Source organism: Ornithorhynchus anatinus, chromosome X5 (assembly GCF_004115215.2).
Source record: "Ornithorhynchus anatinus isolate Pmale09 chromosome X5, mOrnAna1.pri.v4, whole genome shotgun sequence".
Taxonomy (NCBI): Eukaryota; Metazoa; Chordata; class Mammalia; order Monotremata; family Ornithorhynchidae; genus Ornithorhynchus; species Ornithorhynchus anatinus.
Genome location: NC_041753.1, coordinates 8241449 through 8255949, shown reverse-complemented (window position 1 = coordinate 8255949; position 14501 = coordinate 8241449). Strand labels below are relative to the sequence as shown.

At 58.9% G+C, this 14501-nt stretch overlaps 1 protein-coding gene across 1 annotated transcript; it reads right to left on the bottom strand.

The window, feature by feature from the left end:
* Nucleotides 1-12328: 12328 nt before the first annotated feature.
* On the bottom strand, nucleotides 12329-13948 carry CX5H6orf15 (chromosome X5 C6orf15 homolog). Its single transcript, XM_029055579.1, has 4 exons — nucleotides 13864-13948; nucleotides 13530-13706; nucleotides 12983-13202; nucleotides 12329-12539 (listed from the first exon to the last, which is right to left on the bottom strand). Exons 1-4 carry the CDS (start codon nucleotides 13946-13948, stop codon nucleotides 12329-12331), a joined length of 693 nt encoding a protein of 230 aa, XP_028911412.1.
* Between the last annotated feature and the right edge of the window lie 553 nt (nucleotides 13949-14501).

Genomic DNA, 14501 nt, shown 5'->3' with positions numbered 1-14501 from the left:
GGAAACTGGTTTCTGTTCAGGCTCTGGTTCTGCCAGGGTGGGTCCCCGTTCACCTGACAAGTTTGATCCCCTCATTACAGTTCTCCTCCCTGCTCCTCCCCAGGGGCAGAGTTCTGCCTCACACCTTCGGGTCATTCACCCCCCACCCCCCACCCCAGCACCCTCCCCACCTCTGTCACCTTCCTTTCCCCAAACTCATGGGCCCCACCCCCCCACGCCCCCCAGACCGGCCTCCCCGGCCCTGGATTAACCCGGGGCTCTGCTCCGCCCCTCCCCCGGGTAGGGCTGACCCAGCCTCCCCAGCCGGACCACGGCTATAAATCCCCCAGTGGCCCCAGGGAGGAAGAGGAGGATAAAGAACAGAAGCCGGTGCGGAGCCACCCAGGGGACCCCTGATCCCAGTCCCCACCCTCCCCACGGACACGACCGCTCCCCACCCCAAAAACCCAAGGACTCAGCTCTCTGCTCAAACCCCACTCCCCCTGTCGCCCCCCGACGCCCCCCGAGACTCCCCACCACTGTGGTACAGCCTGCTCTGGCCCCAGACCCCAGGTTTTGGGGTTCCCACTGGATTATTTCCCAATGAAGAGGACAAAGTTTCCCGTGGTCCCCTGGCTGCTGATGGGATTGCTGCTCAGCAGATCAAGTGAGTGCCTGGGATTTGGAGCAGGGTCCCAGGGTGGTGCGGGGGGCGGGAGTGGAGGGTGGGAGATCTAGAAGCTGGGAAGGGGTGGGAAAATATTACCCCAAATCCCAGGAGAGATGGAGGCTGGGAAAATAATAATATTAATAATTATTATTATGGTATTTGTTAAGTGCTTACTATGTGCCAGACACTGTTCTTAGTACTGGGGAAGATACCAAGTAATCAGGTTGGACAGAGTGCATGTCCCATCTAGGGCCCACAGTCTTAATCCCCATTTTACAGATGATGTAACTAAGGCACAGAAAAGTTAAGTGACTTGCCCAAGGTCACACAGCAGACATGTGGCAAACCTGGGATTAGAACCCAGATCCTTCTGACTCCCAGGCCAGTGCTCCATCCACTAAGCCACGCTGCTTTTCTGCACATTCTCCCAACTTCTGCCCACTCCAGTGCTAGTCCCCAAATCTCCCTGGCCAACTTGGTCTGCTTCCCTGTTCCAAACCCCACTCAGACCCCCCAGCCCTCCTGGCCATTTAGGTGCACGTGTGTGTTCCTGGTTCTTTTTTCCAATCACTCTAGTTGTTAATAATAATTATGGTATTTGTTAAATGCTTATTATGTGCCAGGCACTCTTCTAAACGCTGGGGTAGATACAAGGTAAGCAGGTGGGACCCAGTCCCCGTCCCATGTGGGGTTCACAGTGTCCACCATTAGAATGGAAGCTCCTTGCGGTCAGGGAATGTATCGATTGGTTGTTCTGTATTTCCCAATGGCCCAGTACAGTTTTGGGTTTTTTAATGGTACTTGATGTGCGCTTACTATATGCCAGGCACTGTCCTTAGCCCTGGGGTGAATGCAAGGTGATTGAGTCAGACACAGTCCCTGTCCCACACAGGGCTCACAGTCTTAATCCCCATTTCTCAGATGAGGCAACTGAGGCCCCAGAAGTGAAGTGTCTTGATCAAAGTCAAACAGCAGACAAGTGGCAGAACCGGGATTAGAACCAAAGTCCTTCTGACTCCCAGGCCCGGGCTTTAGCCTCTAGGCCACGCTGCTTCTTCACCACCAGTGGACAGGACAGTTAGTAAATATCCAGTCCAGGGACTACAAGCAGGCCCAGCCTTAAGGCCCCACCTTCATTCATTCATTCATTCATTCATTCAATAGTATTTATTGAGCGTTTACTATGTGCAGAGCACTGCCCAAGCGCTTGGAATGTACAAATCGGTAACAGAGACAGTCCCTGCCCTTAGACGGGTTTACAGTCTAATCGGGGGCGACAGACAGACAAGAACAATGGCAATAAATAGAATCGAGGGGAAGAACATCTCATTAAAACAATAGCAAATAAATAGAATCAAGGTGATGTACATCTCATTAACAAAGCTTCAACCTCAGGCAGGTCTGAAGGACAGGGTGTTTGGGGTCCTGAAGTGGGGAGAGTAGGTGGGGTCAGCAGGTTAGGGAGTGGCAACGTGGAGGAAAGAGGTCAATTTTGCTGAGGGGCTGGGGTGAGAAAGGAGGCTGAGGAATGGTTTCAGTCACTTGGCTCTTTTCCTCCACACCGACCCTACTCCCTCCAACTGCTCCGGGGGCCCCTCCCTTCTCCCCCGGTTCCTCTGAGGGGTGGGGGCCACAGGGAAGCAGGGGATCCCGGGATTCATTTCTGGTCTGGAATCACTCCTACTTGAGTGGAGCTGAGTCTCACTTCTGGGAGTCGGGGGAAGCGCCCGCCATTTTGAATTTAAACCTGCGTTATCTCTCCTTAGCCTAGATATGAATGATGGGCCACAGAGCCAGGGTGAAAATATGGATGGCCGCCTGGAACGTGCCAGGCCAGAAGTTGAGGTTGGCACATTTATGGTTGTCCGAGCTGTTCCTTGACCCCCACGTCCCCCCAAACTCTAACCCTAAATTCTCCCTCGTGGGCCTCACAGACTGAGTAGGAGGGAGTAGAGTTCAATCCCCATTTTACAGGTGTGGAAACTGAACCACTAAGAAGTGAGGTGACTTGCCCAAGGTCACACAGCAGGCAAGGAGTGGGAATTAGAACTCAGGTCCTCTGACTCCCAGGCCCAAGCTCTTTCCTTTAGACCACGCTCTTCCTCAATTCTACAGGAGAGTATGGTGGTCGTGTCTGTGTGTGTGTGTGTGTGTGTGTGTGTGCGCGCATGCACCCCAAGCACTTAGTACAGTTGCTCTGCACACAGTAAGTGCTCAATAAATATGATTGATTGATTATGTATATGTATGTGTGTGTATGTGTGTCCCGCCACTGGTGCTTTTGGAGACACAGGATATATCGGAGACCTGGGAAAAGCTGATCTGTTTCAAGCCAGTGTTCTAGAATGGACTGGATTCCAGGCTGGAGTGTCATTGCTGGGATATGCTGGCCCCAGGCCCCTCCCACCCCAAGGGGCTGCAACTCTCCACACCTCCACCTGGCTTAGGACTCTGAGCTGGAAAACCCAGGTTCTAATCCTGGATCCTTCACTTGCCTGCTGTGGGACCTAATGCAAGCCACGAGACTTCTCTGTGCCTTCATTTCCTCATCCGTAAAATAGGGCCTCAATACCTGTTCTCTCCCTACAAGAGGGACAGAAAAATGGGAAGGGCTGGCAGGTGCGGACCCCAGGATCAGGGAGCTAGAAAGCTAAAAGCTGATTGAAAGAAAGGAAGGCCCGTTAAAGAGGAGGAATTGAGGTGGACAGAAGGAATGGGCTACGATAGCTTTTTTGGATGGCCTGGAAGGACAACTAGAGAGAAGATGAGTCTTTTGCTGGGAATATAGAATGCTGTCTTCTAATATAAATATCTCTGCAGAGCTGAAAAGCTGCGCAGTAACAACGTTTAAAACAGTGCCAACCAACAACTCGTTCAGCAGTGTGTCAGTGGACAGCAAGTCACCCGCTACCAGCCAATCAACACTGGTCAACACCATGGCCACTAGCCAGCCCACGGGAGGAACTTCACCAACCAGCCAACCAACGGTCAACACCTTGGCCGGCAGCCAGGCACCTAGCCTGACTTCAGCGAATAGTCAGTCACTCCACACCACTTCAGTCAGCAGCCAATCATCGGTCCCCACCTCAACCAGCAGCCAGGCAACCAGCACATCTCCTGGTACCACCCTGACGTCGGTCACCATCTCGACCACCGGCCAGGCAACCAGCACCCCTCCAGGTACTACCCTGTCGCCGGGCCCCACCTCAACCACCGGCCAGGCAACCAGCACCTCTCCAGATACTACTCTGTCATCAGTCCCCATCTCAACCACCAGCAAGGCAACCAGCACCTCTCTGGATACTACCCTGACATCGGTCACCATCTCAACCCCCAGCCAGGCAACCAGCACCTCCCCAGATACTACCCTGTCATTGGTCCTCACCTCAACAACCAGCCAGGCAACCAGCACCTCCCCAGATACTACCTTGTCGTCGGTCTCCCCAGATACTACCCTAACATTGATCCCTACCCCAACTACCAGCCAGGCACCCAGTACCTCTCTGGGTACTATCCTGACATCGGCCCCCACTTCAAGCCCCAGCCAGGCAACCAGCACCTCCCCAGCTACTACCCTGTCGTCGGTCCCCACCCCAACCACCAGCCAGCCACCCAGCACCTCCCCGGATACTACACTGTCATCGGTCCCCACTTCAACCCCCAGCCCGACACCCAGCACCTCCCCGGACACTACCCTGACATCGGTCCCCACTTCAACCCCCAGCCAGGCACCCAGCACCTCTCCAGATACTACCCTGTCATCGGCCCCCACCTCAACCACCAGCCAGTCAACCAACACTTCCCCGGATACTTCCCTGACATCGTTCCCCACCTCAACCACCAGCCAGTCAAGCAGCACCCTTCCATTTACTACCCTGTCACTGGTTCTCACCTTAACCAGCAGCCAGGCAACCAGCACCTCTCCAGATACTACCCTGTCGTCAGTCCCCACCCCAACCACCAGCCAGCCACCCAGCACCTCCCCGGATACTACACTGTCTTCGGTCCCCACTTCAACCACCAGCCAGTCACCCAGCACCTCCCCGGATACTACCCTGACATCGGTCCCCACTTCAACCCCCAGCCCGGCACCCAGAACCTCCTCGGATACTACCCTGTCATCGGCCCCCACCTCAACCACCAGCCAGTCAACCAACACTTCCCCGATTACTTCCCTGACGTCGGTCCCCACCTCAACCACCAGCCAGGCACCCAGCACCTCTCCAGATACTACCCTGTCATCAGACCCCACCTCAATCACCAGCCTGGCAACCAGCACCCCTCCAGTTAGTACTCTGTCATCGGTCAACACCGCAACAACCAGCCAGTCAATCAGAACTCCTTCTCATACTACCCAGTCACTGGGTACATCAACCACCAGCCAGTCAACCAGCACCACCTCAGTCACTACTCTGTCTCCAGACACAACATCCCTCACTGTTTCTTCCTCTATCACCTCCTCCCCAACCGGCTCGCCCCTCACCAGTTCATTCCCCATTATCTCATCCACTAATGGTTTATCTCCCACCAGTTCATCCCCTACTGGATCATCCACTACCGTTTTATCCCCTGCTGTCTCATCCACCACCAGTTCATCCCCCACCAATTCATCCACCACCAGCTCATCCTCCACTGCCTCACTCCCCACCAGTTCATCTCTCACCAGCTCACCCTCCACTGCTTCATCCCCAACCGGTTCATCCCACATGGGTACAACCACCACTGTTTCATTCACCACCAGTTCATCTCCCACTGAGTCATTCCCCACTAGCTCATCCCCCACTGTTTCATCCCCAACCAGTTTAACCCCAAATGGTTCAACCACTACTGATTTATCCACCACTGGCTCATTCACTACCAGTTCATCCCCCACTAGCTCATCCCCCATCAGTTCATCCCCCACTGGTTCATTCCCCACTGGTTCAACTCCCACTGGTTCATCCCTCAGCAGTTCGTCCCCCACTGGCTCATCCCCCACCGGCTCATCCCCCCCCAGCTCATCCCTCACTGGTTCATCCCCCACTGGCTCATCTCCCATTCTTTCATCCATCACTAGTTCATCCACCACCGCCTCATCCCCCACTTTCTCATCCCCCACTATTTCATCCCCCACCGGTTCATCTATCACCAGTTTATTCCCCACCAGCTCTATCCCCACCCGTTCATCCCCAACTGGTTCATCCTCCATTGGTTCATCCACCACCGACTCATTCCCCACCAGCTCTTCTCCCACCAGTTCAGTCCCCATTGGTTCATCCCCAACTGGCTCATCCCCCACTGGTTCATCCCTCACTGGCTCCTCCACCACTGTCTCATCGACTGCTAGTTCATCTCTCACCGTCTCATCCCTCACCAGTTCATTCCCTACTGATTCATCCCTCACTGGTACAACTACCACTGATTTATCCCCCACTGGCTCATCCCCCACTGGCTCATTCCCTACTAGTTCATTCCCCACCGGTTCATCCCTCACTGGTACAACCACCACTGGTTCACCCCCCACTGGTTCATTCCCCACTGTCTCATCCTCCACTGGCTCTAGCCCCTCTACCGACTCATTCCCCACCAGCTCATTCCCCATCGTCTCACCCACCCCGAGTTCATCCCCTTCAGGTTCGCCTCCCACTGTCTCTTCTGCCACTGCTTCACCCCCTACCAGCTCATCCCCCAGCTCCTCATCCACCACCAGTTCATCCCCCTCCAACTCATCTCCCACCATCTCATCTACCACCGGTTCATCCCCCACCATCTCATCCCCCACCAGTTCATCCCCAACCAGTTCATCCCCCACTGGTTCATCCCTTACACGTACAACCACCACCGGTTTATCCTCCTCTGGGTCATCCTCCACCATCTCATCCACCACCAGCTCATTCCTCACTGGCTCAACCCCCACCAGCTCATCCCCCACTGGTTCATCCCCTATTGGTTCATCCTCCACTGGATCATCTATCACTGACTTATTTCCCACCAGTTCATCTCCCACTGGTTCATTCTCCATTGGTTCATCCCCAACTGGCTTATTCTCCACCACTTCATCCCCCACCAGTTCATCCCCCACCATCTCATCCACCACCGGTTCATCCCTCACTGATACAACCATCACCATTTCATCCCCCACTGGCTCATCCCCCATCATCTCATCCTCCCCCACCGGCTCACCCCCCACCAGCTCATCTCCAGCTGTTTCATCCCCCACTGGTTCATTCTCCACTGGTTCATCCACCACCAACTCATTCCCCACCAGTTCATTCCCAACCAGTTCATCATCCCCCACCAGTTCATCCCCCACTGGTTCATCATCCTCCACGGGTTCATCTGCCACCAACTCATTTCCTACCGGTTCATTTCCCACCAGCTCATTCCCCAGTGACTCATCCACCCCGGGTTCATCCCCCTCCAGTTCACCTCCCGCCATTTCTCCCGCCACTGGCTCATCCCCCACCAGTTCATCTCTCACTGATACAACTACCACAGGTTCATTCTCCACGGGCTCATCCCCCACCATCTCATCCATTACCAGCTCATTTGCCACTGTCTCATCCCCCACCAGCTCATTCCCCACTGATTCACCCTCCACCAGCTCATCCCCCACTGTTTCAACCCCCACCAGCTCAACCGCCACTGGCTCCTTCCCCACCAGCTCACCCACCTCCAGAGCATCCCCCACAGGTTCATCCCCCGCAGGTTCGTCCACCTCTGAGTCCCTTTCCTTCAGCACCTCCCGGACCGACCCATCTCGAACCTCCCTCACTAGCCCCACTACGAGTCACACCTCCACATCTCCGACCGTGTGGCTCAAACCCGTCGGATACCTTCAGCCCTACGGGATCATCCTCGTGTCCCTGGCCTGCACCGGCCTTGTTGTCGGGCTCTGCATCGGGCTCAGCCTCTGGCTGGTGAGTGCTCCCCCCCACTCCCTCGGCCCTCCCCCCAGCTCTGCCCTCACCAGTGGTGGGGGTCAAGATGGCGGTGGGCTGGACACTTGGGCTGGTTCCGCTGTCAGGCCAGCTCATGAAGAGGGAAGCCGAGTCCCGGGGAAATAGTGTCCAGTGGAAAGATTGCCTCTCCAAAGAAATGGAGTGACGGTGAAATGTCTCAAGGGGAGGGAGAGAGTGAAAGCATCCGAGATCAGGAATCTAGGGGAGGTCAGGAAAAAGAGAGGGCTTGAGCCTGGGAGAGGCAGATTTAAATAGAAGGTGCATTATGGGACAGAGAGACCGGCCAACAAGAGGGCCAGGAGAATGCAGAAGGGAAAAGAGGAATAAGGGTCAATCTATCAATCATATTTATTGAGTGCTTTTTGTGTTCAGAGCACTCTACTAAGCGTTTGGGAAAGCCCAATATGACAGAGTTGAGAGACAGTTTTCCTGCCCACAACAAGCTGACATTCTAGAGGAGGGTGGTTGGATGTTTGAATAACGTGGCTGCCTAGAAATAGGGACAATGGTGAGTGGTAAATGTGGGCAATTGGTCATGCAGGAATGAGTGAGGAGAAAGGAAGGCCCAGATGGGAGGTGGGAGTGTGATGGTGCCTGACCAAGTGAGAGGCAGGAGTGTGATGGAGACTGACCTGGTGGGAGGCAGGAGTGCGATGGAGCCCAATCAGGTGGGAGACGGGAGTGTGATGAAGTTGACCAACCTGCCTCCTTGCCTTGCAGATGAATGGCCCCCGGCCCCTGTGGAACCCCTTCAACGTCTTGCGGCATCGCCCCCATGGAGTGATCCACGGAACAGGGCCTGGTCTGAGCCACGGGTCAGGCCTTGGTCTTGGTCCCACCCTGAGACCCAGAATGGGTCCCGGAATGGGATATGGAATGGATTCAGGAGTGGGTCACGGAGTCGGGCCTGGAATGGGTCCTGGAATGGAACACGGAATGGGTCCCAGCATGGTACAAGGAGGAGGACATGGAATGGGTCCCAGAGCGGGACACGGAGCAGGACATGGAACCGGACCCGGGAGTGGACACTGGCCAGGACACGGACAAGGAGGCAGACACACATCTGAACCCAGGCCGTTCTGGAGACGAGCACCCCCGCAGACTGGGATAGAGATGATGGAAGCTTAGAACCTCCCCTGGACCCTTTCCCACCTTCCCAGGATCCCCTTCCCCCACCTCCGCCTCCTCTCCAGCACCTCCCAGCACCGACCCCATCCCCCTAGCTCTCCCCAGCCTCTGTCTCATTCCTCGCTCCCCTCTTCCTGGACCAAAGGACAACGGGCCCCCCCCAGGGGAGGGGAGGGGAGCTGAGAGCAGAGGCAGGAGGATCGATCCTGCAGGCCAATAAAAAGAGAATCTGTTTGGAACTGGATCCAGACTACAAGGGGCACTGCCTTTCTGTTGGGTTGAGGGTCTCCACCTTCCTCTTTCTGGATCTCCCTGAGCCTCTCTCCACCTCTGCGACTCTCTTTCTCCACCTCCCTACCGGGTTTCGTAGATGAAGATTCGTAGATGAAGACGATTCCTATCCCTCTAATGCTAATGATAATATTGCTGTTTGTTAAGGACTTTCCATGCGCCAAGCACTGTGCTAAGTGCCGGAGTAGATATGATCCAATAAGGTTGATTGCAGTCCCTGTCCCACATGGGGCTCACAGTCTAAGTAGGAAGAAGAACAGGGATTGAATCTCCATTTTACAGATGAGGGAACTGAGGTCCAGAGAACTGAAGAGATTTACCCAAGATCACAAGGCAGACAAGTGACGGAGCCTGGGTGAGAACTAGGGTCCCTTGACTCCCAGTCCCGGGCTCTTTCCACTAGGCCATGCTGCTTCTCTCAAAGTCTCTCTTCCCTGCTCCTTCCCTGACCTCCCTTCCACTAGGCTACACTTGCCTAGATGATCATTCAGATTCTAGTCTTGCCACTAAATGCTTTATATGAATAATTCAGAGACCCTTCATGAGTGATTAAAAAAAAATAACTGTGGTATTTGTTTTTGCACTTACCATGTGCCAAGCACTGTACCAAATGCTGGGGTAAATGCAAGATCAACCAGGTCGGACACAGTCCCTGTCCTACATGGGGCTCATGGTCTAAGGGGGGGTGGGGAAAAGAGATTTCACCCCTGCCCCCACGGTCAGTCCCACATTGATGAATTCACCGTCATCATCATCATTGTATTTGTGAAGTGCTTAATATGGCCCCAGCACTGCAGTAAGTGCTGGGGAGAACACAAACACAGAGAAGTGAAGGGATTTGCCCCGGGTCCCACAGCACGCAAGTGACAGAGCCAGAATTAGAACCCAGGTCCCTGGACTCCCAGTCCATGCTCTTTCCAAATCCTGTGTTTTCAGGAAGCCCATGGCCCGAGGCTGCACTTAGTTCAGGCAGGCTGCCCTCCTGTGCCAGGGACCCTCCTGTTTTTGATGTTCTCTCCCCCATTTCCTCTCCTCCTTCCCTCCTTCTTTCCCTCCCATGCCCCTCCTTCCCTCCCTCCTCCTTCCTTCTCCCCTCTCCCTTCCTTCTCCTCCTCCCCTCCATTTTTCCCTTCCTTCCCTCCTTCTTCCTCTCTTTCCCTACTTTCTCGCCCTCCCCTTCCTTCCCCCTTCCCCTTCTTTCCTCTTCCTTCCCCTTCTCTCCCACCTCCTTCCTTCTCCCCTCCCCCTTTTCCTCCCTCTCTCCCCTACTTCGTTCTCCCCCTCTCCGACCTTCTTTCCCAACTCCAGGAGAGCGATTCCAAAACCATCTGTCCCGTGCTGGGGCCCAGGAGGCTCCATGAGTAGGCGGGGCCACCCCCAGATGGACTCGGGGTGCACTCTTGGGGTCCCGGCTTGGGCAGGAGGTGAGGGGCAGTAAGGGGACAGACCACCCCCCCTCCCAAGGTGAGCCGGGTCACCCACCTCCTCAAAGTCAAACGCTAGAGAAGCAGCGTGGCTCAGTGGAAAGAGCATGGCTTGGGAGTCAAAGGATGTGGGTTCTAATGCTGGCTCTGCCACTTGTCTGCTGTGTGACCTTGAATAAGTCACTTCACTACTCTGTGTCTCAGTTACCTCATCTGTAAAATGAGGATTAAGACCGTGAGCCCCATGTGGGACAGCCTGATTACCTTGTAACTACCCCAGTGCTTAGAACAGTGCTTGGCACACAGTAAGCTCTTAACGAATACCATGTAGTTATTATTATTATTATCTCGTGACGGCTTGAGTCAGCAAAGCAGAACTCTGAAGAGTGGGAGAGATACCGCCCAGGCAACTGAAACCGCTAGACAGACAGCCCAGGCCGGGGATACAGAAGAAAGATGTCCCTCGACCCTCGAACCGAATCAGAGGCCACCCAAATCAGGTTTGAAGGGGCGGGAGGAGGCGAGATTGGACGAGCAGAAACCGAAGCTCGATCGTCCCAAAAGGACAGGTGACCAATAGCTGCCGCCTCCGACCTTCTGGGAAGCGGATCTAGACTTGCAGCAGCCGGTCGCGGGTCGCCCCTTCCCGGAGGATGGATGCCCGCTCTGTCCTTTGATGGAATTGATGCCCGTCTACTTGTTTTGTTTTGCTTTCTGTCCCCCACATTTAGACTGCGAGCCCGTTGTTGGGCAGGGATCCTCTCTATCTGTGGTGGAATTGTACATTCCAAGCGCTTAGAACAGTGCTCTGCACACAGTAAGCGCTCAATAAATACGATTGAATGAATGAACGAATGAATGAGCCGTGGGACAGGACCGCATCCCGCTGGGCGCGCGTGGGGCTGGAAGCTAGGGAGCTTCGCCCCGGGCGTGTAATACGGAAGTGGATTCCTCCCGAGTGGGAAGCATTCGTGGGTTCCAGAATTCCAACCGAGTGGGAAAGGTTCGCGGGTGGGATCTAGGTGCTTCGCCAAGAGCAGTTAACGCATAAGTGAATTCCTCCCGAGTGGGAAGCGTTCGTTGGCGGCCCTTGGATGCATGGCCACGGGCCAGCCACGCCGAAGTGTGGATCTCCCCAGAGGGAAGTTCGATTGGACACGCAGAAGAAATTTTGCCCGGCTCAGCCTTTTCGATCCCGGTTTCTCCCTCTCGCCGCGCCGATCCTCGAAGCCGTCCCCGCGCGACGGGTGACACCCCGAGCCCCAGGGGAAACGGGGAGGGGCGGCTTCCCTCATGCATTTAGGACAGCTCACGGTTTGCTTGAGTTTTTCTTGTTTTTAAATATTTTATTGAGATTTTTCAACGTGTGAGGACAGGATGTGGGGCGGGGAAGGCGGAGAGAGGTGAGGTCTGGGGGTCGGCAGCTGTGTCCCTGAAGGGCAGGGGGCGGGGGGCGCGGATAGAGGCTCGGGCTCCGGGCGGGATCGCCCACCCCTCCCATCCTCGCTCTCTGCCTCTATCCGTGTCTGTCTCTGTCACTCTCTTTCTCGTCTCTGTCTCTGTCATGCTTTTTCTGTCTGCCTCTGTCACTTCTGTCTTTCTGTCGCTGCCATTCTTTTTCTGTCTTTCTGTCTCCGCTTCTACCCGTCTCTGTCATTATCCCTTCCGTTTTTCTGTCTTTGCCTCCATCTGCTTTGCTCTGTCTTTCCGTCTCTGTCCCTCTGTCTTTCTGCCTCCGTCTCTGCCGCCCTTCTTCTGTCTCTCTGTCTCTTTTCTCTCTGCCTTTCGGTCTCTTGTCACTCTGTCTTTCCGTCTCCGTCTCTGCCAGTCTTCTTCTGTCTCCCTGTCTCTGTGCCCGTCTCTCTCGGAGAGCACGTGGGCCGCTTGGCGTCCACCTACCCCCAGTGGGCCCCAGGCTGGCGGTGCCCGAGCCCCCAGGCCTGGCCGGGCGGCCGGTGGCCGATGCCCCAGGGGGAGCCGGGCTGCGGGGGCCGGAGGGGCCCTGGCCCTCCCAGCCCCCAGTGGCCGCCCGGGACCTGATTCTGGGCCCCCCACGCATTCCCGGGGTAGGGCTGGGCCGCACCGTAGCCGGCCCCGGGGTACTGGCTAGGGACGCCCCAGCCCATCCCGGGGGGCCGGCCCCCCAACGCGCAGGGGGAGCCCCCCGGGGGCTGGACGGGTCTCCCCCCCCAGCTGGGCCCCGGCAGGGGGCGGGGGGCTCCCCAGCCCAGCCCCGGGGGGGGCGGTGCCCCCCAAGGGGGGGGCCCGGGAGGATGGGGAGGGGAGGCCGCCCGGCCCCCCAGCCCGGGCCACCCCAGGAGGCGGCGGGGCTGGGGTGGACGCCCCCCCAGGAGGTCCCCGGCGGCGATGGCAGCGGCAGCTTCCTCAGCCGGTGGATGAGGGACCAGGGCGGGTCCCGGGACGGGGCCTGCTGCACGGGGAGCGGCTCCTCCGCCTGGGGCCCCGGGGGCTCGGGGGGCCCCGGGGGCTCGGGGGGCCCCGGAGGGTCGGGGGGGCCGGGGGTCCCGGGCGGCCCCCGCGGGGGAGACCCGTCGGCCGGGCCGGGCGGGGGCGGGGACCCCGCGGGGTGTTCCCCCGGCGCCGATGGGGACAGCTCCGGCCGGCGTTCGGAGGAGTCGGGAGGCCCGGCAGGAGGAGGCCGGTCTCTGGGGGGGCCCTCCTTCGCCTTGGACTCGTCCGAGCTGGGGGAGACGGAGGGAGACTCCTCGTCCGCTTCCTCCGAAGAGCTCGGAAGCCCGAGGCCGGGGGCTATTGGGGCGCCGGGGGCCGGGGAGCCGGGGGCCGGGGAACCGGGAGCCCGGGGGCCGGGGGGCCGGGCGTCCTCAGCCGCGGAGCCGGGGGCCGAGGGGCCGGGAGCCGGGGGGCTAGAGGACGGTGGGCCGGGGGTCGGGGGGCCGGGAGCCGGGGGGCTAGAGGACGGGGGGCCGGGGGTCGGGGGGCCGGGAGCCGGGGGGCTAGAGGACGGGGGGCCGGGGGTCGGGGGGCCGGGAGCCGGGGGGCTAGAGGACGGGGGGCCGGGGGGCCGGGCGCCCTCAGCGGCGGAGCCGTCGGGCGGAGGACGGGCGGAGGGAGGACCGGGGGTCGCCTCGGGGGCGAGGGCTCCGGAGCCGCTGTCCGGCGGGGCGGCTGGGGGCGGCGGGCCGTCGGGTGGCAGCGGCGGGGCCGGCACCGAGGGCCCGGGGAGCGGCGGGCCGGACTGCTGCTCCCGCGGGGGCGGCTCGGAGGGCCACCAGAGGCTCCGGCAGCAGGTCCCTGAGGCCCCGCGGGGGACGGGACAGGGGCGAAGCCGGCGTTAGAGCCCGAGGGGGCCACGGGGCGCCGCCCCCCCCCCCCGCGGGAGCCCCCCGCCCCGCCCCCGGAGCCCCCGCCCGCCGCCCGTGCCCGCCCGTGCCCGCCGCGGCGGCCGTACCTGGCAGGAGCAGGAAAGCCACCTGCAGGCTGAGGAGCGCCCAGGGCCCAGCCCCGTGCGCCGCCTTCCCGCTCTGGCCCCTCATGCCCGTGTCCCCGGGGCCCGCGGCCCGGCCGGGCCCTTTATCCTCTCCGCGGGAGGGGAGGGCGCACGGAACTGGACGGGCGGGTCGTCCGGGGGCCGGCGAATTCCCGGCCTGGCTCCTAATCCGCGGGCCCGAGGCGTCGAGGCCCCGAGGCCCCGAGGCCCCGAGGCCCCGAGGCCCCGCCGTCCGCTCCCTCCCGGTGCCGAAGCCGGGCAAGCGGCCCGACGCCACCAGAGGGCAGCACCGACACCCCCCGCCGTCCGGACCCTTCCTTCTCCGCCGCAGCCCCCTCTCCCCGCCGTTCCCAGCAGCCAGGACAGCCTCCTTCAAAGCAGCTCCCTCTCCCCAGAACCGAGGGCCTTGGCCCCTCTCCCCCGCACCCTCTCTCCCCTGCTTCCCAGCGGCCGGGACAGCCTGCTCCTCAGCAGCCCCCTCTCCCCAGAACCGAGGGTCTCGGCCCCTCTTTCCCACTTCCCAGCAGCCGGGAGAGCCTTCTCCTCAGCAGCTCCCTCTCCCCAGAACCGAGGGAGGGCCTCGACCCTTCTCCCCCATT